Genomic DNA, 27299 nt, shown 5'->3' with positions numbered 1-27299 from the left:
GAGCGATGGGGAGAAGGATGAGGGGAGGGCCCTAGCAGAGGGACCCTGGGGAGGGGTCACGACTAGCAAGAAATGGGGGGACAGGCTGGTGCCCTACAAGAAGAAAGCAGACTGGAAAGGGCGGGCCCCTAGGGCTGGGTCCAAGGGAGGAGGCAGCAGAAGGGAAGGTGTTGTTGGAGGCGGAGCAGCTGGCGGTCCAATCCGACGGGACAGACATACACGGCCAGCCCAGAGTAGAAAGAACAGTTTATGCTGTGCTTTATTAAAATGTGCATCATTCTTTTATTTTAAAATGTGCATCATTGTCTCGTGCTCGGCGCGCGCGACCTCAGCGTGGTGGCCCGCGGCGGGCCTCGTCCCCTCCCGGCTCCCGCGGTGCCGCCGTGCGCAGGCGCACTCAGGTGGCGCGGGCCCGGGGGCTCCCGCCCATGGCCAGGTAGACGTCGATGGGCACGTGCAGCAGCGTCAGGCAGTGGCAGCCCGGGCAGCGTCGAAGCGGCCTGGGGAAAGCGGGGCGCGACAGTGGGCGCTGAAGGCGGGGGCGGCCCATTCTGTTGGGGACGTATCAAGGAGTGCACTTGGGGTCCTCCAGGTTCGGGCGCGCATGTGGGACCTTACGTGGGGCGGGGGCGGGGGCGGGGGGGCTCTGGGGAGGAAAAGTGGGCCGGGCCGGGGCGGGGCGGCGGGGAGGGGCGCCGGCCTCACCTGACCGGGTTGTGCTCCGTAGCTACCGGCTCCGGGCTGTCCTGGGACTCGGGGGCGGCGGCAAGGCCAGGGGAGTCTCCGGCCTCAATTGGGAATCTCCGACCCTGCGGGGGCTCCTGAGCACTCATGTCCAGGCCCCTGGGCGCTCTGCGCAGGGAGTGGCGGTCAGGCCGCTCCAGGGCAGCCTGGCGCCGCCTCCCCGCGCCCGCCCCCTGGGCTGTTGCTCACCTGCCGGAGGCCGAGGCCGGTCCCAGGCTGGAAGCAGCTGCCCGAGCCCTGGCCGCGGGAGGACGCTCCGGTCCAGGCGGAGCCGGGCAGGTGTCTGCGGCGCGTCCGGGCCCGGGTGCCGAGGGGGAGGGCTGCATTGTGACCCGGGCCGCGACGCGCTGACCTCACAGAACCCGTTCCTCCCGCCAGGGAACCTCGCGCCGCCCAGACACTTAGCGCGGCGGCGAGCGGGGAGTTGGAGGGCTCGCGCTATGGGTCGCGCAGACCCCCAGCTGCCCGATGGGGGCGCAGGAGGCGGCTCCCATGAAAAGGAGTCTGGCATCCTGGGCTCCGCGCAGAAACCCGGAGCGCCCCCGACAGGCGGGGCTGCGACTCACCGCCAGGTGCAGGCCAGGCGCAGGCCAGGCGCGGGGTGCAGCGATGACTTAACCCGTGCTGGGTTTGGTGGTGGCTGCGCGGGCAAGTAGGGGCATTGCCCATTTCGGCCAAGGGTCACACAGCATTTACATCACAATTGGGCCAGAGTTTTAAAATGTCTGGCCCTCTCCCTCCCCACTACCCGCGGCTGCTGTGTCCAGACGGAGAATGTTCTAGCGCTGGGGGCGGCTGTGGATGAAGTCCTTGGGGGGAAAAGGAGCGGGCCAAGGGCGATGGTGGAGTAGAGCTGCCTCGCAGAGGCAGCATGAGCTGAGAGGGTGATAGGAAGGAGGTGCTAGACAGCATGGAGGACTTTCTGCTCTCCAATGGGTACCAGCTGGGCAAGACCATTGGGGAAGGGACCTACTCAAAAGTAAAAGAAGCAGTTTCCAAAAAACACCAAAGAAAAGTGGCAATTAAAATTATAGACAAGATGGGAGGGCCAGAAGGTGAGCTGGGGCCCCTTTGGAGAAAGGGAGGGCTGGCTGAGGTGGGTGGGTGCTTCCTCCAGTCAGAAGGATCATTCCCTCCTCCCCTTTAGTCTGGAACCAAGGAGAGCAGGAGACTGTGGCTCTGGAGCAGGTCAGTGGGGAACAGAGGGATGCTGGGAGTGAGGAAAATCACATCCTCCAAAGTCCAAATTAAAGTGGCAGGAGGTGAAGGATCCCCAGAAGCAGACCCCAAGCTCACCAGGCCTTTCCTATTCCAGGAGGGGAAGAGAGATGGGCTAGGCCATGGCCAGAGCTAGCAGAGGGCAGGACCTGGTGCTAAGGCAGGTAGAGATGGGAAAAAGATAGGGCTCTTGGAAAGAACTGTGGGTCAGAGGCAGAGGTGAGAGGAGCTGGCTCACTGTGTTGTGGGCAAATCAGGCCTCATAACTGGAATTCAATAGCTTTGTCTAAAACTCCCCAAAGCACTTTGATATCCACGGTCTCACAGGCTGCTCACAACACTCCCTGAAGCTGACAGAAAGTAGTTCCTTTGAATAATATATTAACTACAATAACAATAGAAGTGAACTTTCTTTGCTGTGTCCAAGCAGCTAGACATTTAAGACTGGTTGAAGGGAACCAAGGCACAAGATCCAGATGTAGTGGGCAGACAGGCAGACAGAAGGCTGGACTTGATACTCCATCTCTTTCCCCTTGTTTCCTTAGAGTTTATCCAGAGATTCCTGCCCCGGGAGCTCCAGATTGTCCGTACCCTGGACCACAAGAACATCATCCGGGTGTATGAGATGCTGGAGTCTGCCGATGGGAAGATCTACCTGGTGATGGAGCTGGCTGAAGGAGGGGATGTCTTTGACTGTGTGCTGAATGGGGGGCCACTGCCCGAGAGCCGGGCCAAGGCTCTCTTCCGTCAGATGGTCGAGGCCATCCGCTACTGCCATGGCTGTGGTGTGGCCCACCGGGACCTCAAATGCGAGAACGCCTTGTTGCAGGGCTTCAACCTGAAGCTGACAGACTTTGGCTTCGCCAAGGTGCTGCCCAAATCACGCAGGGAGCTGAGCCAGACCTTCTGCGGCAGCACAGCCTATGCCGCCCCCGAGGTGCTGCAGGGCATTCCCCATGATAGCAAGAAGGGTGACGTCTGGAGCATGGGCGTGGTCCTGTACGTCATGCTCTGTGCCAGCCTACCTTTTGACGACACAGACATCCCCAAGATGCTGTGGCAGCAGCAGAAGGGGGTGTCCTTCCCCACTCATCTGGGCATCTCAGCCGAATGCCAGGACTTGCTCAAGCGGCTCCTGGAACCAGACATGATTCTCCGGCCTTCAATTGAAGAAGTTAGTTGGCATCCATGGCTAGCAAGCACTTGATAAAAGCAATGGCAAGTCCTCCCCAATAAAGCAGGGGGAGAAAGCAAACCCAAAAACCCGCTTCTAAAATGGTGATATATATTTTACACTTTAAGTTTAGTTATCCTAAAACTTACCTACACCCTCCCCAGCCCTACTTCTCTTTCCCTTTAAAGATCTTCATGGAACCAGAAGGCCTCATTCAGACTTCCCTTTTATTACAGCTGACAAGTGATTTTTCATACAGGTGTTTAACTAAAGTTAATTAAAAATAGACCCCAGAATCATACACATACAGGAGGAGGAGAGGAGAAAAATGACCAAGAGCAATTAGAACTACCACTGTTGCAACTTCCTTTCCAAATAAAAGCAGAAGCATTGGGAATGCAGAAATGGCCCTTGACTCCTTGTCTTGGTGAGAGGCCTGTTGGGGGCCCTGTCCCTTCCTCATCGCAAAGGCCAAACAGTCTGGGATGAGGACAAGGGACTTCCTCAGGACTCCTCCCCAACTCCACCCCTCCCCCAGGCTATAGCAGGAAGCCACCCTGCACATTGGCTCCTGGGGCAGCTGCTGTGGGGACAAGAACAGACCCCCAGACATCTTCCAGCTTCTGGTTGAATCTCTTTAATGCTGTTAACGGCAAGTCTGGAAAAGGTTCAGGACAAAGTTCTTTTTTCTTTCTTTTTTAATTACAAAACTAACAGCTGTTAGAATCTTTTTTTTTTTTCCTTTTTTCTTTTCCCAGCTACAAAATACTCTGGGGAGATGCATTATAATTTAAAATATATAATATTGCACAAACAACCAAAAGGTTAATTAAACTAAAATAATTACAAAGAGAAAAAACCCCACCCCGTCAAAAAAAGATTCAGCATTCTCTCCATCCCACCCCCATTGAAGGTTTGAAGTGGAAGTGACCACCACTCTCTTGGCGTCCCTGACCACAATCCCTTTAAATCATTGGTGAACACACCAGATTATGTACAAGAATCACCAGAGCAGCATTGTGAAGCACCAGGGTCTCCAGGAATTCCTGCAGCCCCTCAGTCCCCCAAGAGAGGTGCAGCTTTACCAGGGTGGGGGTGAGAGCCGCAAAGACTGGGCCTGCCTTCAGGAAGAAGAGCTTCTGCAGAAGCCTGATGAGTCTCAAGAAGTTCACCCCCAGCATGTCCCTTCAAGAAGCAGAAGGGTTGAGGCGGAGAAGCTGGGCTTACCAGCGTTGTAAGTACTCAGCTCTGATCACTGCTCTGTACCGCTGGTAGCTGGCTTGTGTCCTAAGCTACAGGGGAGTCGAGGTGGGTTGCTGGTTGGACAGGGTATCTCGTCAGGCAACGCACGGAAGGGCCTGAAGTGGCCCCCTCCCTTCCTGGGGAGAGGAAGAAAAGCAAGAGCAGACTCTTGCAGGTGGCACAGCTGGGCTAAGGACTCGGGTGCATCTGACACGAAGAAGCCTTGGGAAAGGCGGTGGGGAAGTACCAGCCTAGACTGGATGAAAGGAGGGAGGTGGGATCTCAGAGTTTGGTCTCTAGATTCTGAACCAAAGGAATCTTTCTAGGAATGGAAAATGCCTGGGTAGGGGAGATTCCCAAGAGAGGCAAATTTCCCAGAAATGAATGCCTCTTACCCCCTGAGACAGGAACCAAAATGTATTCACCATCCCTGTCTAGCCAAGGGCAGATGGCATGGCCTTCCTTGTCTGCTTATGGATGACAGAGTATATTGTCTTGGCGTCCTCCAAGAGATTGGTGGTTTAGCCTCTGTCTACACTGGTAGATGGGCTAGGGCTCTCCCTTGGGAGTTCCCAGCAAGAGTCCCCAGGAACAGTGGGTGTTCAGCAGAGAAATGTAGGCTCTTCTGGTGAGAGGGTAAGGTTTCTTCCCCCTCGGGTCATCCTATGGTTGGCACAAGTCAGAGTTCCAGGTTTGGATTTAACGAGCCCCTTCCCAGAGTAGAGGCCTAAAGGGCCAACAAGGAACAACCCAGAATCTACCCAGAGCTCTGGTTGACAGAGGCCATTTGGGGGACATTCTTAGTGTCTTCCAGGGCCGGGCTGAGACGAGCGAGGGAGTTGGGAGGTGCTGTGGGTGGGGGAGCTGCTTGCTCTGGCTCCCCTCATTCCCAGTCCTCCCACTCTACATCTTCCAGCTGCAAAGGGAAGAAGTAATGGAGAGCACAAACACATATTTACTCCTCTGAGTCAAGCCCAGACCCAAGCTCCCCAGCTGCCTCCATTTCAGGATAGCTCTCCCCCCCCACCCCCACTGACCCAGGTCATACCCTGCCTCCTATGAGAGCCTTAAGGAGTATCTGGGGAGCAGAGCTGTCTTCTGCCTAAGGGGTGGATCTGCTGCTCTGACTGTTCCAGACCCAGAGGAAATACTACTACCAACCAACACTGGACACTACAAGGGGACGCCCTGCCTGTGAGAACCAAATAGTCAATCCCTTAAGGAGAACTTGTCTCTGGCTGAGCAGATAAGATCATGGCTCTGACAGGCAGGGAACCTGAGAGTGGCACTGTGATCAGAAGCAAGTGAGGTACCAGGCTGCAAGTGCTCACAGGTTCTTCACTAGGGGCTCTAGGACCCTAAATCCCCAGCTGAAGTCTCCCCAGGCAACTCTCTCCTGGCCTGCTGTCAGTGGATCCCTGGTATGACAAGTTGTGGAATGACTCTGTCCAGGTATACTGTATGCCAGGTTTTAAAGAGGGCTGCAAAGACACAAAAGCCATGAAGGTGCTGTGGCATGAGAGGGCACCATGGGCCTTCTCTACCCTGGGTATAGTAAGGTCACAGGTGCAAAATACTCTAGTGCAGGTCACTACCTCCCTGCAGGCTTCAGTCTCCCAACATGAAAAACAAGGTCCTTCCCTTGTCTCTAATCTGTTCACTTCTTTCCAGTGGGTTCTTGAACTACATGATGGAAGAAATCATGTGGTACTTGTGTGACGGTGGATGTAACACTGACTTGAATCAGATTTGTTGGCTGAAGCCTCAGCCCTGTCCTTTACTAGCTGTGAGAGCTTCTTCTCCCAGGTTCTCATTCAAAATGACCCTTCTTGATTCTGACAGGTGGTGAAGAATAAGCCTCTGAGCTTATAACTGGACTGGGTTTTGTGGTGGTTTCAGTAATATCTATTAGTGCTCCCATGTCCAAGCACTATGCCTCACGTGTGTACATGCATCATCTATCACAACATGTAAGATTAGGGTGATCAAGTCCATGTTTTAGATGGGGAAACAAGCTCAGGTTAAGTGACTTGCCCTAGATCACACTGTCTTTTGTCTCTAAGGCCAGGGGTCTGCTCCAGTCACACATCTGGAGACCATGAGTTAAAAGATCTGGGGCAGGGTTTGGCATCTGTATTTTTTAGCAGTTCCTCAGGTGATTTTGATATGAGCTAAGGTCAAGAACTCTCCCATCCATGCACCCTGGAACTGAGGGGAAGCAGAGGCTGCTGATGACAAAAATTCAGGCAGGGCCTGCGTGGGAGGCCAGAGCTCCCTTCCTGCAGCCTGACACCTCAGACAGGACTGGGATCCACTCTGAGGGGACTATTGGGCTTGGGAAGGGGAGTCCTCAGACCTGGGATCACTGGGCTTGTCTCCCCGTGGCCAACAGGCCCACTCACCTCACCGGAGGCATCCACTTTGGAAAGCGCCATCTGCACTTCTTCTTCAGTCATGTCCAAGTCAAAGTCCTTCTCCCAGTCCTCACTGATGTCTGTGCTTGAGCCTGGAACCATGATCCACAGTGTGAAAGACAGGAAGGGGCATGTGAAGAGGTGGGAGTTGGGGTGACAGCACTTCATAAAAGGGCCTGACAAATACACATCAAAGGTTTTTACATTCTGCTTTCTCCAGCTCAGTGATCCCACTTTTAGGAATCTATTCTAAGGAAAAATCCTGGATTCAGTAAAAAATTTAACCAAAAGGATGTTTACTGTAGTGTTGTTATAGTGATAAAAACTTAAAAAAACCACCTGAAAGTCCACTGATAGGGAATTACAAAAATAAATGGTGTCATCATATGATAGAACATTATGTTTTTATATTAAATTAAAACATTATGCTTTTAAAGGTTAGGCCATAGAACATTTATATACATGATGAAATAGTCTTAAGTTATTAAGTGAGAAAAAGCAAGTTACTGAACAGTGGAGAAGCATCTTGGTCCAGAGGCTCCCTGGGGCTATGGAAATCTTTCGGAAGAAATAAACAATGAACTTCTTTCTCCTCTCACTCCATCCTTACCCTGATCCTGCTACTCCTGAAACACACCAGGTGCAATCCCACCTAGGGCCTTTGCTAGGGCTGTTCCCTGTACCTGGGACTCTTCCTCAGATATTCACAGGCCAACTTGCTCACTTCCTTCACGTCTTTGCTCAAATCTCACCACCCCAAATGTGGCCTACTCTCACCGTCCTATTTTCCATTGCAGCCCCAATCCCCTCACTCTGCTCTGGTTGTTCTATTCCATTCTATTTGTCACTTTCTAGTGTATTACACAACCAGATTTACTATGCTTATTGTCTAATAATAGAGGAGCTAGAATGTGGGCTCCCCAAGGACAGGGAGCTTCTGTTATGTATTACAATTGACTAGAACAAATAGTTTATACTCAATAAATATTCAAAGACCCTTCCTCTAAATCAGGGGCTGGCAAATTATGATCTGTGGACCAAATCCAGCCTACAGCCTGTTTTTGGAAAAAAAATTTTGGAACACAGCCAGGGCCATTCGTTTACACATCATCTATGTATGACTGTTTTCAAGCTTTAATGACAGAGTTGAGAAGTTGGACAGAGACTGTATGCCCCCAAAAGCCTAAAGTATTTGTGACCTGGCTCTGTATGGAAAATATTTACTCCTCCCTGATCTAGGTGATTCTGATGCCTACTAAGACTTGAAAACCATTGCTCCAAACATTCATATTCAGGTATGACTTCTTACAGGCAATATAAAAAAATGTATATGGGAAATAATATTACTAAGAAGAAAACTACAAAAATAGTTCCTGTAAAAAAATGTATATGCAGTATGATTCCATTTAAAAAAATACACGCACAGATGCATGCACACATACAGAAAGGATGAGCAAAATATCCACAAGAATACTAACAGTAGTTATCTCTAGGTGATGAGGCCATGGGGTAATTTTTCTTGGTTTTTTTTTTTTTTGGTTTCTAAAATGAACACATATTACTTTGTAACCATTTTTTTAAAAAAGCACTTTTTAAAAAGAGTAAGCTCTGAGCCCTCAATGGCACCACCTGTAAAATCTTGTTTCTTCTTGTCAAGCTTGCTCCTCACCAGGTGCCCAGACTTGGAGATCGCCCCCAGCCCATCCCCATATTCCTTGTAAGGGGTCTTGCACTGTTCTCTCTAGCCACCTAGCTAGCCATAAGCAGTGTGATAAGAGCAGGGTCTCTGGAGCCAAGCAGACCTGGGTGGAATCCCGACTCTTCTATCTACTATGGGCAAGTTATTCTGGGCTTCAGTTTATTTATAAAGTAAGGGTAAAACCACCCTCTTTGAAAGAACCACCAGAGGAGGTTATCAGAATGCAGATTCCTGCCTTCCCATCCCCCTCATTTAGATTCAGCAGTTCTAGGCGACAGCCCAGAATTCTGCATTATAAACAGGTACTGGATGACTCTCTGTAGACCTAGGCCTGTAGTTTGAGATACAACAGTGTTAAAATTAGCAGTATCATGTAAAGTGCCTGTAACATATCTACATAGTGGATATTTAACAAATGGAGCCGTTAAAGGCCTGGTCTCAGAGTTAAGTAATTTTGCACATGGTCCCACAGCCAGTCAGGGGCAGACCTGCAACCATACCCACTTCTGACTCCACATCTAAGGCTCCCTGTGCTTTCAGGACACTGGTGGCTCATGCCTGGCTCTGTCAGTGCAGGTTTCCTGTGGATTAGAAGTCAGGACTCCTGGCTGATTCCTCCTTCAGAGCTGTGGCTGTGACAGCTTTCTCTAACCTCAGGAGACCCTCTAGGGATTTGAAACTCTCTTCTTCAGGCTTAAATGCTAGGGCAGACGCTTTGGTGTAGAAAAGTGTAACAGCTAACATTTTTGGAGCACTTCACATCTATCCTCTGGGGTGGGTATTAACAGTTCCATTTTACAGATGAGAAAACAAAGGTGTTGAATGGCAGAGATGTGAATCTGGACTTTCTCTACCACCTGCCTCCTCCCACCATCCTGTCCTGTCACACAATGAGACCACTAAGATCTCCAGTACACTGTGCACGCGGCAGAGAACTGATCTATGCAACAACAATTTAAGAATTCATGATGGAGTTTTACTGTCGGGCTCCTTCCAGTCCACAGGCCACAGGATCTGCCCCAGTCTCCTCTCCCTGCTTCCTGCTGAGGGACCTGAGCGGAGTAAGTCTAGTCTCCTGGATAAATGGGTCTCGGCACAAAATGCAGGTGGGAAGCAGCCCTGCAATGACAGGGAGCACCCTGGGCCCTTAGCAGGCCCTGTGGCTGGGCCACCCCCAGAGACTGCTGTACTCATAAACCAAGCCTCCCTCATGTCATCTTAGGACGTGGACACAAGAGAGAAAAGGAGTCACCAAGCTTCCATTCTTTTAAAACTTACTCCCTCTATTTACCCACTGTCCCACTCTAGTGCAAGTCCCCAGCTTCCCCCTAAGTGACTACTTCTGGTAGGTCTTCTTCACTGAATCCCCAGGCCCTCCTTCCGTGAATTCCCGAGTGCATTAGACACCTCGTAGCAGAGTGATTAAGAGCTTATACTGCATCTCCCTCATAATCTCATTTTTTCCAGTCTCCACCCACCACTCATTTTTTCTGATCATACTCTCCAGTAGCCCAATTCCAAATGGAACCTGTAATTCTTTAACCTTTCAACTGTTTCACTGTTATTCCCTCTCTTACCCAGTTCAGATTCCATGAAGCATCAATCTGATCACTTCTTGCATACACTTGGACTCTAGTCTTTTTGAATTCACCTGGCTAAACTTGAAACCTGGTTAAATCCAATTCCCCATCTTATCTGTGCCCGCACCTGAGCAACTGAATGTGGCTGGACAAAAGTACAACAATGCTGACTGGGCTCTCCAAAAATTCACGACCATTACCTCAAATGGACCCTTTGTACCACCCACCCACCACCCATACCACCTGTCAGGTCCATCACCTACTCTTCACTCTCCTAAAGGCTATTTCACACTTTTCTAAATGCTTATTGGGTGGGTGATTGATCTCAGTTTCCTACCAGTAAGAAAAAGTGGGGAAAATCTCACAGATCTCACAGGGCTCTGGTGAGGACTGAGTAATATGCGTATCAAGGGCTTAGCATAGAGCTATATAGACATAAAGAAGGTGCTCAGAGAATGGCGCCTCTTATTATCTTCATCATTTCCCCAAAGCAGGGCTCTACCCCCATTTCTTCCCTGAGGACCTATCATGAAACAATTACTCCCAACATACAGAAAAGAAACGGAGGCTTAGAGAAGGTCAGTAACTTCTCTGAAGTCACATAGCTTATGAACAAAGCTGGGATTTGAACCCAGAACTGCCTGAACTTCGGAGCCTGAGCCCAAGCCTCTACACGTAAACCTCCTAGTACAGGCTGGGCATATAACATAAGCAACATACCCTGCTGCTTTGCGGCACGAAGTCCAACTTCCTGAATTCAGCTTAAAAATTTAAGTTCTTAAGTTCTATTTCTGAGCCAAACCCACCTCCCTTCTTACTCCCTTCCTCTCATAGGAGACAATACAGAAAAATGGACTTTGGTCACCCCCTTCAATGTGCCTCATGCCCTCTGCTATCTGGACTTTCTAGGCCCCCTCAGCCTGGGCTACTACTCGCCCGCACCTACCCCAAACTCTCCGACTCTCCTATACAGTGCCTGTCTCCTTGGTGAAAAACCTGCTGATGCTCGGAGGTTCCTTCTTTCTCTGAACTCCTCCGGTACCAAGCCTGTCCCATACTGCTTCGCGCTTCATCATAAAGACTGTAGCTTTTGCCCCTCCCTCCTCAGTGTCTCATAAAGAGCAGGAGCTCAATGGATGACCTCACTGAATCAGAGTCAGAAGGAAAGCACTCTGTTGGAAACTGGAAATCCCACAGTTTCCATCAGGGAGTGGGTAGGGTGTGAGGGGGCCCGTTTCCCCATACACAGCAGCAAGCCAGTCCCTTGCTGCCAGCAGGCCAGCGCTCACCTCCTGGGCAAGCTTTGTGGCCAACTGGTGCTGAGTGTTGGCAAAGACGGGATATGTGTGTGTGAGAAGCCTAGGCGAGCTCTCGCTGACAATCCAGCTATCTCTGGAGAAGTATTTTGGATGTGGCAAAAAGCTGGCACCAGAGCTAAAGCTGATACCACTTCCTTTAATTGCAGGAGTTAAAGAGAGGTTCCCCCCTTACATAAAGTCAGTCTCCAGTCTAAAATTTCATTATGCAGATAAGAAACTAAGCTCTGTTATTTAAGCTGGGTCACTGCAAGTTCATGAGTGTTCATTTTATTCTTCTTTAAACTGTACATGTAAGTTTTGTTTATATAGTTAATAATAGTGAAGATCTAGGGAAGCTAAATGACTTTCCTGAGGTCATACAGGGGAGAAGAACCTTGACAGCAATCAATGTCACAGGAATTCCCACCCTAGGATAAAGTTAAATTGTCCAAAAGGATAGAAATTGGCACAGTGTGATAGTTAAGGCTATGGGTTTCAGATCAGACAGATCTGGGTCTGAATTTGGGTTTGCTACTTCCTGGCCATGTGAATTTCAGCAAGTTACTTAACATGTCTGAGACTCACTTTCTTCATTTTTTTTTTTTAATTTTTGGTGAGGGGAGATAACTAGGTTTATTTATTTATTCATTTTTAATGGAGATACGAGATTGAACCCAGGGCCTTGTGCATGCTAAGCATGGCTCTACCACTGAGCTATACCCTCCCCACTTCATCTATTAAATGAGAACAGTAATACTGACATCATGGGGTTGTGACATGTCTAGAAATTAACAAGCTCCCCTGGTAACTGAGAAATTAAATGCAATACTACATTCTTAGCAAAGGGTCTGACATAAACCTTATTTTGTTGAATCTAAGACCCTAATAATTACAACGTGCATCCTAATTTCAGAGAATAAATATATCTTAGAATTGATGGAACATGGTAATAAATATTCAACCTATAGCAGCTGCCATCATCATCATCAGTATCACAAATAAAGGCCATCTGCTCCTAGGATCCTCACAAGGGACAAGGAGACAAGTCTGTCTTGCGAGGTGGCAATTCTCACCTGCCCTGCCCTGACACATTCCCTGGGCCTTGGTCTTGACTTACCTTTCTTTCCATTGTTGGAGGGTGTAGACTTCCCGCTGTCCGAGTTCAGCTCAAACACCCGTAAGTCTGTGAGCACCTCCTCCCTGAGAGTCTCTACTCTGGCTGGAGGCCTGGACTCTGGGCCACTGGGGCGGCCAGCAGGGATGTGGGGCTTGGACTGAGCTAGGGGTGGGGGTCCAATCTCGCCCATGTCCACGGCCGGGCCCTGTTCCTCCAAAGATGCCTCTAGAAGCTTCTGGGACAAGTCCTTGGGCAGCACTGGTGCCTCAGGTGCAGGGGTAGGTTTGGCAATCTGTGTCACCAGGGAGATGCTCTCACTGCTCGCTGATGGAGTCACTTCTGTTGGAGGCTCAACTGGGGTCACCAGAGTCTCTTCACAGGGGCTCCGGGGGCCAGGTCCTCCTTTAAGGGATGTGGAAGTTTTGGCCACAGGAACCTTCGCCTCTTTTGGAGATGTGGGTGAAATGCCCACAAGCTCCTCTGTTAAGAGAGAAAGGCAGAGAAAGAGAGTGATGTGCCCTGGTCAGCACCAAGATAACCTTGGAGCTCTCTGAAGACAGACCTCAGATTCCCACCAAAGTGCTCTCATCAAGACTAACAAGTGCTTCACTAAAGATAGGTCCAGATCATTGTATTTGCTTATTTGTAACAATATCTAATGCATCAAAACTCAATGTATCTCCAAGTGAAATCTAAATAAATAAGTAACCCCTCACCCTCGAAAAAAAGACTAACAGGTGCCAGTTTCCTCACACCTTCTCTGTCATGGTTCTTCTGCAGATACTTCCTGTTGGTCAAAGTCTCTCCTACCAGGGAGGCCTAGCGCATGCTTGGTGGGCACTCAGCTTCCGGCAGCACAGCCCCAAATTGTATTTTAGCTTAAAAAGCCAAGACTTGAAAGTAAGCCAGTCTGAGGTTCAGGTGGGGCTCTGCTACATCCTAGGTGCATGATCTTGAGCAAGCCACTTAACTTTTCTTTAACCTACCTGCCTCATTTGCAAAAGAGGGATAATGAAGTTATGGTAGGGACTATACATGTAAAGCTTCTAGTATAATTTGGACATATAATATAACACATGCAATTTTCTGTACCTAAACCTGGGATCCACCAGCCTTGGTAAACATCCCCTTGCTAGCTCAGCCTATTTTCCACATGTGCAAACACTGTACTCCTTCCCTCCTCTTCCCTGGGGGTGCCACATACCTCTAGGCTTCAGAGAGAATGGCCCAGAGAGTACCTCACAGGCAGGACTTTGTACCTGCCTACCACCTCTCAATATCTCTTACCTTCTTCCTCCTCCCAGCCAGGCTCTTCAGAGATGCTCTGTTCTGCCCGCTGCTTCAAGGCATCCCTCCGGGCCTGTTCCTGAATATGGGGGAGCAGTCAGGGAACCCTCTTCCCAGACCCTGGTCCTGACCCCAGAACTCTTGGCACCCTCTATCCCCTTCTTCCCTCAACAAAATCCAGCCCACTTCCCCCACAGCTGAGTGGAGTATCTCCCCAGGCCAGGCCAGCATACCTGCTCTAGTTGATGGACTTTATAGAAATAGCGATGCCAGAATTCTGAATGGGAAACAGCTGCTGGCACCTAGAGGGAAAGGGCAGCAGAAATGAGACTTTGGGAGTGGTTGTGTGGGATGTGTCCCCAGCCTTATCAGCCAGCTCCCAGCTGCTCTGGATTTCACATGGTCTAAGTGGCTGAGCAGTGATTCTTAGAGCACTTGTTCCCACCAGGCCCACCTTCCTGGCCCAGCTTGGCCAAGGAGGGAGAAAAGAACTCCCATCAGGCTTTGCTGGCCCTCTCATTTCTCCCCGTGAATGCCAGAAGCCTGGCAAATTGTTTCCCACATGTGGTTTCTTGGCTCAGGACCTGGCTGGCTCGGCTCCACAGGGCCTCTCACTGCGCTCTAGGCCAGAAGCCTCCACAATGGCTCTCTCTGGTCATGTCCCTCCCACCTCCCCACACCTCAAGCCGGGAGCTGGCTGAGGTCCTGCTGGCTGGGCCCTCACCATCTTGGTGTAGAGGGCCCGGATGGAGGGGCTGCCTACAAGGAGCTCTGAGATCTCCCCCTTCTTCTCCTCCAAGCAGAACTGGGAAAGCCAGGCGTCAAACAATTCCGGGGGCCCTGCAGAGGGACAGACACTGATGGTCAGTTCCATGGGTCTGAGAAAAGAACACTGGGCCTATTAAAATCACACCTAAGCCTGGACATGGACAATGAGGAAAGCTTATCATTTTTTTCAGAGCCATATGGCCCAAAGTGGAGGGAGGGGTCAGGCAGGATGAAGGAGTGATCTCCAGGAGGGGCTGTGGTCCCCACTCTCCCATGCCTGCTTATTAGCCCACTGCACTAGGCTACTGAACCCTTTCCTCTCTGAAACAGCTGTTCTCAGGTCACCAGTGACCCTGTGCTGCCAGATCCAACGATGGCGTCTCTGTCCTCTCTCGTGTTTCTGACCATCCTAGTTTCTGACCCTGGGAACCACTACCTTCCTCTTAGAGCCCTTTTCTCTCCTGGCTTCTTACTCTTTTGTGTATTTCCTCCCACTTGTCTAGTTGTTCCATCTGAGTCTTCAGTGGGCTCCTCTTTTTCCTTTCCTTATCTCTTCTCATTCTCCATTTTCTCCCACAATAACCTCCACTAAACCATGAGTTTCAACCTCCTCCTCCCCCTGACAATTCCTCAGTCTGTCTTTGCAGCCCAGACTACCATTCTAGGCTCCAGATCCAGAGGTCCAGGTGCCTGGACATGTCCATCTGTACAGATGCCACAAACCCAATGTGCACTCATCTTCTGCTCTCCCTCACCTGTCCCACCCAGTTATTCACCAGAGACCTGGGGGCCCTCCCAGACGCCTCCTTTCTCTGTCACTCTGGACTGCACCTCCTCAGTGTCTCTTATATGCACACCTTCCTCTTCATTCTACCTGCCACCTCCCTGGTTCTGGGTCTATCTCTGACATGAGGATTCCTACCAAGCCTCCTAACTGGTATTCCCATCTCTGTCTCTCCCTATTTCATCCTACACAACACTGCCCAGAGACTCTTTTAGAAAATGCAAAATCTGATCACCTCAGGCCTCAAAATCCTTCAACAGTTCTCTACAGAAGGTCTTTTTAGGCGATATCCAAAGATGGGCTTCAAAGAGTTAAAGAATTCCCATATTGCATACAAAAATCTGTTGAAAGAGGGCTTGTCATTTTCAACAGATTTTTTAAAGGTCTTTGTGACTTAAAAAAAGGTTAAGAACCACTACCTTGAAACTTTTAGGACACTATTCCAACTGCTTAGTCTGGCACCCAAAGCCCTTCCAGTCTGGTGCCCCCAGCAGCTCTCACTGTTCTCATTCCCTCACCCTTTATCCAGCCTTCCCAAATGCCTAGATTTTTCTGGACCTTCAAGTGTCCTGTTCCTATACTTGAACACCCTTTTCCCACTTCTAAAAATAAAATTAGTTTACTTCTAATTCATCGTTAAAGTCTCAATTCAAGTGTCATATCCTAGGTTTCCTAGGCTGGATTGAGTGCCATCCTCCGGGTTCACAATGCCTCCATCTTTCGCAGGAGCAGTCACTCCATCTCTACTATCTTTCCTTTATTCCCTGTTTTCCTCTCCTAACGGCAGGTTCCTGGAGGTCTGGATAGAATGGAAGGTTTGACAATTTCTGGTTTCCAGTTCCCAGCCTAGAGCTTACTGTACAGCAGAGGCTTAGCAAACAGGACAAAGGGAAGGCAGGCAGGGCACAGGGCGGGGAGGGAGCCTGAGCTGACGATGAGGGACAAGAGGAGCAAAGCTTCTGCAGAAGGGGATGAAGACAGTCTGGGTTCAGGGAGGAAGAGGGACCATCAACCCATCCCACCAAATGTAAGGTTCAAGCAAGCCCCACTCTGGTCCCTCTACACAGTGGGTGCCTGGCCACTGCTACCAGAGATAAACATGGCACACAGTCCAGACCTCCTTGGTCTCCCTGCCCAGCAAGCCTGCCCCCTCACTGCTACCTCCTTACCATCTGGTTCATTGCAGTAGGTTGCTGGGTCTGACTGCAGGCTATAGAGGCGAGCCTATAAGAATCAGAGAAAAGAACAGAAATTCTGGGGTGCTTCAGATAGAAAGTAGCCCCTCTCAGCCAGTCAGCCACCACAAGCTTCTCCCCGTGGGCTACCATACCCACAGGACACTTGGCAATTAATACTGTGGGCTACAGAGTGGAGCACAGGCATAGGAATCCAAAGCTGGAGTTCCTAGAAAAATGGTCTTTCAACCCATATCCCACCTCGGGAACTAAGAAAATGAAGTATAAGCAAGCTACAAAACTATATGTATAAAATGGTTTTGAATTATGTGAAATATGAAAAATGGTAATGCAAATATATTAATAAAGTCCAAATTCATTGGCACATTTTGAAATAAAGTAATTCCTTCAAATTAAAACAATTCATCAAGAATTTCTTAATTTCATAGCCAGTCTGCCAAATAAACTGCAAGCTGTGTTCCCATTAGGGCCACAGGAGTAGCAAACTTTAGTTAGTAAACAGAAAGTCCCTCCTTCCTTCCTCATCATTACATGAAGCATGGGATGGCTGCATCAGAGCTTCAGCAAGTGATTCTGGTGATTTACTGTTACAATTTAAAATCCTATAATTGAAAAAGTTTCACAATCTACTCAAATGTGCACTAAGTAGTAGTGCAAAGACCAGCACTGAAAAACATGCACGAAAAACTGTGTTTGGAATGGAAATTCAACGTGGTAAAATGCTATGAAGGCCAAAGTGCTGTGACACCACCCTGTGAATTTAGGAGAAAATACCCCACAAAATATGAGAAGTAACCATGAGAATATAAAATGCTGTAGAAATATCCTACCATTGTTGTTGACTTAACTGCTTTGAAGACATCCTCCCCTGAACATTTATTCCTATTGGAAATTAGTCTTAAATAACACAAATGTTATTTAAGATGCTTTCACAGCATTCCTTATTGTGGTTGAAAGCTGAAAGGAATCCAAATGTGCAACACTAGGGGAATGACTGAAAAATTATGCTGTATGTACTTGCAAGAATTTAAAGACATTAAAAGTAATGGTGATTAGGAAAGATGCTAACAGTTAATTGTAAATTTTTTAAAAGTGGGTTACAAAACTGCATATGTAAAGTGCTTCTTTTGTTAGAAAGGAAAAACCAAAACTATATCAGTGTTTGCGAGCAAAAAGAATTGGAAGGCTATACACCAGTGAGGAATCAGTAGTTCTTTTTGTGTGATGGGATTATAAGTTTAGAAATGATTATCTTCTTCAATATCAATATTCTCTAATTTAGTTATATACATATTTTTTTTTATGAATATGTATTGTTTTTGAGCTCAGGTTGGAAGCTACAGCCCAGTGCCGTTAGGCATTTGCAGGGGAGACAGTGAGTGAATACCTTGGTGCCATCATAGGGCTCAGCTGTGCCAGAGGGCGTGCCCATCAGGGTGATGACATCACAGTCGATGGTTTTGTCTGGTGAGGGAGCAAAGGTGTCGGAGATCACCCCTAGGAAGTCAGACAGCCCTTTCTTCATTTTCTCCGTCGCTCCCGATGAGCCTTCAGTCTGCAGAGAGAAGCCAGGAGAAGAAGCAAGTGGCCCAGGAGCAGGCTGCAACCTGGGGTATGAGGTATGGAGGGTTGAAGCATGAGGGGCCAAAGTGTACTCTCTGTGTGGGACCAGAGAAATGCTCACAACCTTTCAGCTCATACCTCTGGCTGGAGAAGGAGAGAAAGGCAGCCAGGGACCTCATCCCCCAGATGAAGGTACAAAACAGGGCCACAGTAGGCCTGTGTAGGTCAGAGCAGAGCTCCTTGACTGGCTGGTTCACCAAAATTTCAAGGCCAGTCAGGCTGATCAGATATTGATGGGAGAGTATGGAGGGTATATAGCTGAGTGGAGTGTGTGCTTAGCATGCACGAGGTCCTGGGTTCAATCCTCCGTGCCTCCATTAAAATCAATCAATCAATAAACCAACCACCCACTCACCCTAATTATCTCCCCCCCCACAAAAAAACAAGGATAAAATAGTAGGCTTTAAAGAGAAAAAAATATATAGAAAAAAAAGAATAAGAAAAATGAAGGGGGGAGGGTATAGCTCAAGTGGTAGAGCACATGCTTAGCATGCATGAGGTCCTGGGTTCAATCCCTGGTACTGCCATTAAAAAACACATAAATAAATAAACCTAATTACCTCCCTCCCCTCTAGGGGGGGAAAAAAAGAGAGAAAAATGAAATTTAAAAAAAAATTTTGTCTTTAAAAAAAAAAAAGAGAGACAAGAGAGGATCCATGCCATAGACTTATGGGTAGAGTGATGGGAAAGGTACTAGCTTTGGGGTCAGTCTTGGATTTGAATCCCAGTTCTACTGCTTGTTGGCTACAATACCTAAACCCTCTTGGAGTCTGTTTCCTTATCAATAAAATGCAGGTAAATAAATTTCCTTCAGGGGGTTACTGTGGAGATTAAAAGAGATAAGGCATGCACAATGCACACCGCAAATAATTAATAAACAGCAGTACTGTAATATTACAATATCATCATAATTATTCAGGAAATAGAGTATTTTGCTTTTCTTTTTCTCTTTTTAAAATGGAAGTACTGGGGATTGAACCTCATGCATGCTAAGCATGCGCTCTACCAGAGCTTATACCCACCCCCAAGGAAGTATTTTGTATGAAAGGTTGAGGAAACATGGGCGGGATGAGAACAGGCAGCCTTGCCTAGAAGCAACCCTGGGACCAGCTGAGGGCCAGTGTATGGACTTTGTAGAAGGGGCAAGTCGGGCACCAATCTTGAGCCAATTTGGACAGAATGCCCTTGAGCGAGCAGGGATGGGATGTTGAGAGACAAGGCCAGGCTCTGCAAACCTTGTAGAAAATATTTACTCCTGATAGGCTGCCCAGGCATTTTAAACCTAGAGCCTATCAACAGTGCCCGGGACGTGTTGGCACAGGTATACAATCATATTTGTGAAATGAAAAAAGGAATAAATAAATGAAAGGAACGAGTGGTGTCTGTGCTACTGGCTGGACTTAGAGCAGTTTAGCAGGATTACTACTTGTCATTCATATTCATCAGTAGCAGTGGTTAGCAGGCAGACAGTATTTTACAAAATTTAACAGAAGAATTTGGCTAAAAAAATTCCACAACATGTTTTTCATAACATGGCCTCTAATCACAAGGCAACTGATTCAGCTGGTGAGTAAACGAAGAAACTGAAATCTGTTCCAACACTAATGGAGAAACTATAATACAAAACCAGTGTACTGTCCTTCATTGGAAACTTGCGGTTTGCAGGGTTATCTTTGACCTTGAAGTACAATTTTCACTTTTTACATTGACTTCAGAATCTAACTTCTATCTTACAAGAGAATTCCATTATACATCTCTGATTGATTAAAAACAAAACAAAACAAAAACGGAGCCAGTAAGAATATAAGTTGGCAAAATCTTTCTGGAGGGTAGTTTTGCCGTAGATAGTAAAAGGTCTAAGACTGTACTCACCCTATATCCCCTCCAGTGCTTCATTATAAAGAAAATATCAGGGGCAAAGATTTAGCAGTCAGAATGTTCACTGTAGTTGTTTACAACATTGTAGAGAACTGAAATAGGAAACTAGGAACTGGTTAAATCCACATAACAGATTACCATGCCATTTATGATGCTGTAGAATAAGGTCTGCAATGATTAAGTAAAAAAGTAAGTTATAGGAGGAGTGTATAGTTCAAGTGGTAGAGCACATGCTTAGCATGCATGAGGTCCTGGGTTCAATCCCCAGTACCTCCATTATAAAAGTAATGAAATAAATAAACCTAATTACCTCCCCCTGCCAGAGGGGGAAAAAAAAGTAGATTATAAACCATGGTATTCAGTTGATTCTAGTTTTGAAAAAGAACTTGTACATAAGGGATATGCTCCTCAAATACAAACAGCAGTTATCTCTGGGAGACTGAATTACAGGTGTGTCTAGGTCTTTTTATTTTATTTATCTCCATTTTCTAAATTGTTTATAATGCTGACTTTGCTCATAGGAAAACATTTGCTAGAACAGTACAGAAGTGGGAAAACTTATTATTACTTAATATATGTAGCTTATTTACTTGACAGACACAATTCTTTCAAAATGGGAGTCTATGGGGAAAAACAGTCACCTAATGGTAGAAAGGCTGGGAACCCTCACCAGGGTCCCAGAGCAGGTCAGGCTGTGAGGGACAGATATTTAGAGGGTGCAGGTGGTACTCACAGCCAGCTTCTCCTTGACCACGCTGGCGGTGGCTGCAATGGTGCAGGCCGTGTCGTGTTGTACCACCTGTGTGAACTCTGTCAGGTCCCGCTTCATGAACTCCAAGGCTTCGGAGGACTAAGGGAAGACAGAGAGGGATGACAGAGCCAGCTGGCTCCACCACCTTTTGTTCCTGTTCCCTGTACTTCAGTTCCAGACAGACAAATGGAAAACTCAAGAAATATGGCACCTGGGCTCAAAAACAATGCTTTCTTGTCCCAATTCCACGACCCGGGATTACCCAACAGCAGAATAGCAAGGAGGAACTTCCTGCTGCTCTGAGAACAGGGACTGAGCTCAGCTCAGACACTTATAAGATATGTGGCCAGAAGGAACTCTCACCTAGTCCTCGTTTTCCTCTTAGGAAATGAGGGAGGTGGACTAGATCAGTGGCTCTGGTGAGCAGACTGGGGAAGGGGACATGTGGAGTCTGAAAATAAAACAGACTGATGCACACTTTGCTATGCTGTAGAAGTCATGACCTTTGCTTCTAATTTCAAACAACACGAAGAGAAGGTGTATGATTTTTTTATCAAAGAAAAGTGTTTCTATTTTTACTTTTTTGTTATGGGGAAATTCAGCAGAAATCTGAGGCAGTATATGAAATTATTTGCTTGAAAGTTTTCATAAACATGTTGCATTGGTGACAGCAACAGTTTAGAAAGCTTTTATGAGCAATTTTTAACACCAGGATAAAGGTGTGTGAATTTTTACATTCAACAAAGCAGATGTTAAGAGAAATATTGGACTGGATTCTCTCCGAGGCTTTCTTGGTTCCACCATTCCAAGGTTCCATTCACCCATAAAGCTCCTTTGGACAGAACTGATATTTGCTTCTGTCGGACCAACCTGCCTCTCACCCTGCACTCAGACCCACTGTGAGACAGCAGGCCTGCAGCCCTTGTCTGAGTCTTTCCTTGTCTTGCTTCATCCTCACCCACTCTAGGACACCTTCCTGGACTATTTGTGCTCACCCCTGTAAGCCCTTCCATTTTACACAGGGTTAAGTACCTGCATTTTTTAAACATGTTTTTGAGAGTTCTGGTGATTTTTTTTTTCTTTGCTGAAGGGCCTGCCTGGGAAGGCTCTGAATGAGACAGGCTCATCTGTCAGCCAGGGGCTTCTCTGGGGGTGAGGATGCCTCCATTTCAGACTGGGACTCCTTAACTGGAGTGGAAGAGTCATTTATTAATTCTCTCTCCATCCACACTGCCACCACCTTAGTCCAGACCAACATGCTCTTTCACCTGGACTCCTTTCCCAGGTTGATCAGATACCTCTGCTACCTTCTCCTTGTGACACCAGTGGGAGCTTTGAAAGTTGGAACAGCATGTTGCCCTTGCCTTACATTCTTCAGTGGTTACATGATATCCTACGGCAAATATAAAATCTTTACCTTTACTTACAAGACCCATATAATCTCACCTCTGGCAGACTCTCATCCCCTCCCACTGTGCCCCTCACTGAGCACCAGTTGGCCTTCAAGTTTCCCAAATGCTCTAGCATCTTCCCTACCTCAGGACATCTGAACACATCATTCCCTCTCCTTGACACACAGCTCAGCTTTTCAAAACAAGAGAACAAACAAAATGAATGAACCCTCTCACTTGGCTAACCCCTGTTCCCCCTTCAGATCTATGTTTACATGTCGCTTCCCTGGGGAACCCCCCCTGATGCCACCTCAGACTAGGATGGCTCTCCTGCTTTATGGGCACCTCTTTAACATTTGCCTTGCTTTAGACGTGTGATTATCTGTTCAACACCTATCTTCCTGCATAAACTGCTGAGTTCCATGAATATAGAGCCTTTGTTTTCTGTTCATTGGTGCTTTCCCAGTATCTGACGTGGAGTGTGGCATAGAGTAGGCCCTCAAAAAATGTGTGCTTGTTAAATTGACATGTACTAGGACAGTTTTAATTATATAACATTCACATGACTATGTGATGAATGGTTGTCTCCCTTACTAGACTGTGAGCTCTGAGGGAACATAAATGAACAGACATGGTGCCAGCCCTCAAGAAAGTCAGTCTACCAGGGAAAATGCTCACACAACAGTGCTGGTGTGCGAGGGCAGAGCAGTGACCAGCATGTTGTGGGGAGGCTGTAAAGACCTGGAGAAGGGAATCCTGGACTGAGCTCTAAAGAATGGGCAGGAGTCAGCTAAGGAAGTCTAGGCATAGTGGGGCCTGGGGTTTACTGAGACCTACAAGCAATGTAGTCCTAGTGAACATAAAACGCAAAACAGAGGTGGTAAAGGATAAAGCTGGAGAGGGCAACCGTGGAGGGCCTGGTCAGGCCTGTGGGTGATGGGGAGCCACCAAAAGTTTGAAGGAGGTTGGACATAATGAAATTGCATTTTTGATAGGTCACTCCAGAGACTGGCATGGATGATAGGTCCAGGAGCAACAACATTAGAAATGGAGGAAGACCAGTCAGGAGGCTGCTGCAATAGTCCAGGAAAGAAAATAGAAGAATATGAATAAGTACAGTGCTGGTAAGGATGAGAGGATGGGGGACTGGTTCAAGAAATATTAGGCAAAAAGGGTGGATCTGGTGATTAAACAGATGTGTTGACTCAGGGAAAGAAAGTCAGGGAGAGCTACTCGCTACTAAGCTAGGTGACTGGGTGGTTGTAGTGCTGCCAGCTGAGGGAGAAAATGCTGAAGGGAGAGCAGGTTTAGAAAATAGATGGTAACAATGACTTTGGTACATAGAATCTGTGGTGATTGTGGGCTACCTGGGACAGCTGTCCAGCAGGAGCTATTCTCAAACACGAAAGCTCAGAGAAAAGGACCAGGAGTCACCCCAAAATGAAAATGGAGGAGGTCACCCAGGAAGAGTTTGTTGAGTAAACAGAGCAATGGGCTAAGAACAAGGCCCTTCAAACGCCACCTTTAAGGGGAAAGTAGAGGGGAGGGTATAGCTCATTAGTAGAGTGCATACTTAGCGTGCACGAGGTCCTGGGTTCAATCCCCAGTACTTCCATTAAAAAAAAAAAATTAAGGGGAAAGTAGAGGAAGAGGAACTCACAAAACAGGAAAGGAAAGTATGGGGAGGGCATAGCTCAAGTGGTAGAGTGCATGCTTAGCATGCATGAGGTCCTGGCTTCAAACCCCAGCACCAACTCCAAAAATAAATAAACCTAATTACCTCCTCCTGCCAAAATAAAATGATTAAATAATAAATAAATAAAACATTAAAAAAGAAAAAAAAGAAAGGAAAGTCTGGAGTAGTATGTGGAGAACTGAGAATCATGCCACAAAAGCCAGGAAAGTAGTTTCAGGAAAGAGGGAGTGATCACTAGTGTCTAATGCAGCAGAAAGGTCCAGGAAGATAAGGGCTGAAAAACATCCACTGGATTTGGCAAATGGTAGGTGAAAACGAGTGTTTATACAGATAAGTTATGGTGTAGTGGCTTCAGGGGTGCTGAGGGAGTTAAGAAGAAATCATGCTGTTGACTTCAAATTTTAAAAAGGAGGAGGTGAGGTTGTCTCTGGGAAGTAAAAGAGGAAGTGGTCGAACAGGGGACTTGAGGGAAGAGTTAGGTTTGGGGAAAGTTTCTGAAGGCAAGGGGAGAAGCACATATGAGACTGAAAAAACTTGCTGGGGTAGGTGTTGGGAGATCTGAAGGGCTCAGGCCCAGATGAGTTTGGGGAATCTGTGGTGGGGCCAAAGAGCAACGAGACTTTCCCTACCAGTGTCTGTGGCAAGCGCACACACACACACACACACACACACACACTCTACAAGAGGAAGTAAGGAGCAGAGGAAGGCAGATTACAGTAGCGTCTCCGAGCTGTATTTTCCAGGGCAATATATGCTATGGGGTGCAAGAGAATCAGGGGTGCTGGGAATTGAGTGGTCCAGATGGAGCCAGGATAGGAAGGGAAGGAAGGCAGGCCAGGAAAGCCCTGAAAGACCGAGAACAGAATTGAAGGAAAAATGGATTGGTGGTATTTAAGAAGTTTCCCCATCACTCTCAGTACTTAATAAAAATAGTTAACACTTATATAGTAATTACTGTGTGCTAGGTATTGTTCTTAGTGCTTTACCTACATTATCATTTAATCCTCACAATCCTATCAGGTAAGTATTATTAGTATTCCCATTTTAGAGATGAGGAACTGAGGCTTTGAGAGGTGAAATAACTTGCCTAGGTTCACATAAGAGTATGAAATTAAGCCTTCTCTTCCCAAATGGGGAACTGTCAAAAGTGAAACACCCACCCCTCCCTTGCTTCAAATGAGAGAACAAAGATGGAAGGCTAATCAACTATCTATTTTTGTGTGTGTTATGATGAGATCAACCTTGAGAGTAAATCACAGGAGTTCCTCACACATTTGCTAAATGAATGTCGGACTCTCCTTCCGGCAGACTGCAACAAGAAGCAAGTTACTTTGGGGTCTCTTCTATTAAACCTCAGTGTGAAATTCTCTCTGAGGCCTCATCAACAACATAAACAGCTTGAACTATTCTCAGATTTGCTGGGCTGTAGCTGAGAGGCTATCTAAGAGTATGCAGGCTAGAGGAGGATAAAAATACTCCCAGAGTAGAGGACTGATTTAAATGAAGCCGGAAGCCTCTTGGGAGTCTGCCCTGAAGCAAGACTCACCCCAATTGCTTGAGGTAAATAGTAATTAACTTTTTCTAGAATTCAGTTGGGTTGGTTTTGACAAACTAGTATGGAATGAAACAGGAACACAATGGCATTGTCCACTGGCAAAGTCAACCCTCACTCATCTCCCAGGAATTGCTGTTACCCCACTAGACTGTGAGTTTTGGGAGGCCCAGGATTGCATCTGTTTGACTGAAGTCGGTATTCTCAGGACCTGTTAGAAAGTGCTGGCTGTGGCATACACTCCAGTACCTGAATGACTATAGAAGGAAGATTCTATTGCTAGAATCCTTTCTCTTGAAGGCCTAATCAAATGTTCTCTCTTCTACGAAGTTGTAGATTTCCCGAGAGGGAATAAATCACTCTTTCCCATGGATTCCTACGACAGGGTAGCTCCAGCCTTTAAGACCAATTTTATTTCACTGCGGCTAGACTCATACCGGTCTGAGTCGGGGCCAGAGAGTAGGGCCCAAGTCGGCCTCATCCCCGAAGCCCGGCGCCCCTATAGGTCTGGCGGTGCGGCTCGGACCAGGTTACCGTGAGGCAGCGCGGGGCCCTACCGGAGCAACGGCGCCAGCCCGGCTTACCTTCTCCTTGACTGCCTGGTAGCTCTGCTGCAGCCAGCTCCGCCACCATCCCACGTCCTCCCTGTGGAAGACAGACACATCTGGCGGCCCCGCGGTGCGACTCCTGGCCGCGCAAAGATCGGCTCTCAGTTTCCCCCTCAGATGTGGCCCGCGGGCCGAGGCTTCGCAGGCCGCTTCCCCACCCCCTCACACTGTGACTCCACCCCGCCTTTTCGGCTCCGTCCACGCCCGCACTGGCTTCCTGTTCCCCGCGGTGACCCTGGCCCAGCACCCCAACCCTGGGAAAATTCACGGCCCAACGCCGGAGAACTGGATGACGGGCTCACCCTTCCGCCATCTTGCCCGCCTGACATCACCACTATTTACTGACCTTTGACTTCCGACACGGCACCGCCCCCTCAAGCACCGCCCCGGAGCGCGCGGCCCAGTCCCGCGCCCACACCACCCTCAGCCCAATCTCCGCCCCACTCTATTATTAGGCTCCACCTCCTTGAGCTCAGTCCAGTCTCTGTCCAGAGTTCAGATTTCAACTCCTCCCCTTAACGCTCTGTCCAATCCCCACCCAGTTTCGTATTCAGGCCCCACCTCCAGTATTAGCCCTATCCCAACAACCTCGGTCCAGTATCAGCTGACATCCGATACGGTGGCTGTTTTGGGCCAAGATCGGCCCTCTGGCTGAGAGGCCGGGAGGTGGGAGTAGAGGGGAGAAAGGGAGAGTGTGGAGCTGGAGCTCGAAAGTCCGTATCCCAGAGCTCAGGGCTAGGACCGCCCCCCTTTATGAAACCAGCCGCGTAGCAGCTGCCTGGGGTCTCTTCGGGTTAATTCAGCAAGCGCAGTATGCGGGGCTCTGGGCCAGGGTTTGGAGGTGTGCGGCGGAAAATTCTGAGGTGTCTTCGTTGCAGCCTCTGGAGGGGTTCTTAGGATGTTGGGGAGACACACACACATTTATTTATCTTAACTCTTCGCGACCCAGCTTAGCGCAACATGAGCTGAGTGTGGTCTGGAGAAATCTGGAGACAGCCTGGAGGAGGAGGATTGAGTGTGTGTGTGAGACAGAGACAGAGTGACAGAGAGACAGAGACAGGGGCTTTCCGGAGGAGACTTCCACTGCTCTTACTGCTTCATCTGCTACCTGCATCCGCACCCTCATACTTTTTACTAGATCCCATTACTTCTTGTCTAAAGACCTAGCTTTAGTAATTCTTTACCAACCCCGTTCTGTTTTCCCTCTTTACAGGGTTATTTCTGTCATCATGCATACTGTTAGTTCTCTCGTCTTAATAGCAAAGAAAAACTAACCCTC

General features: G+C 48.1%; 3 protein-coding genes across 6 annotated transcripts; 1 reads left to right on the top strand and 2 right to left on the bottom strand.

Moving 5' to 3' along the window:
* Positions 1-234: 234 nt before the first annotated feature.
* On the bottom strand, positions 235-2176 carry FAM229A (family with sequence similarity 229 member A). The gene is made up of 3 exons (XM_074376944.1): positions 934-2176; positions 706-852; positions 235-500 (listed from the first exon to the last, which is right to left on the bottom strand). The coding sequence occupies exons 1-3, from the start codon at positions 1068-1070 to the stop codon at positions 398-400; spliced, it is 387 nt and encodes a 128-aa protein (XP_074233045.1). The 5' UTR covers positions 1071-2176; the 3' UTR covers positions 235-397.
* Positions 1655-3169, top strand: TSSK3 (testis specific serine kinase 3). The gene is made up of 2 exons (XM_010952161.3): positions 1655-1799; positions 2508-3169. The coding sequence occupies exons 1-2, from the start codon at positions 1655-1657 to the stop codon at positions 3167-3169; spliced, it is 807 nt and encodes a 268-aa protein (XP_010950463.2).
* BSDC1 (BSD domain containing 1) lies at positions 2324-26363 on the bottom strand. 4 transcript variants are annotated; one of them, XM_010952157.3, is made up of 11 exons: positions 26323-26363; positions 25997-26057; positions 20756-20872; positions 17909-18076; positions 16495-16549; positions 14498-14613; positions 14007-14075; positions 13774-13852; positions 12487-12966; positions 6781-6884; positions 2324-3122 (listed from the first exon to the last, which is right to left on the bottom strand). In XM_010952157.3, the coding sequence occupies exons 1-11, from the start codon at positions 26331-26333 to the stop codon at positions 3087-3089; spliced, it is 1296 nt and encodes a 431-aa protein (XP_010950459.2). In that variant the 5' UTR covers positions 26334-26363; the 3' UTR covers positions 2324-3086. The 4 variants fall into 4 exon arrangements, with proteins under 4 accessions (XP_010950459.2, XP_074233043.1, XP_010950460.1 ...); XM_074376942.1 differs by having other exon boundaries at positions 25997-26099; positions 26323-26346; XM_010952158.3 differs by lacking the exon at positions 2324-3122 and adding an exon at positions 3346-5294.
* Positions 26364-27299: the final 936 nt, after the last annotated feature.

This window comes from Camelus bactrianus, chromosome 13 (assembly GCF_048773025.1).
Source record: "Camelus bactrianus isolate YW-2024 breed Bactrian camel chromosome 13, ASM4877302v1, whole genome shotgun sequence".
Classification (NCBI taxonomy): Eukaryota; Metazoa; Chordata; class Mammalia; order Artiodactyla; family Camelidae; genus Camelus; species Camelus bactrianus.
This window is presented reverse-complemented; position numbering and strand designations above follow the sequence as displayed.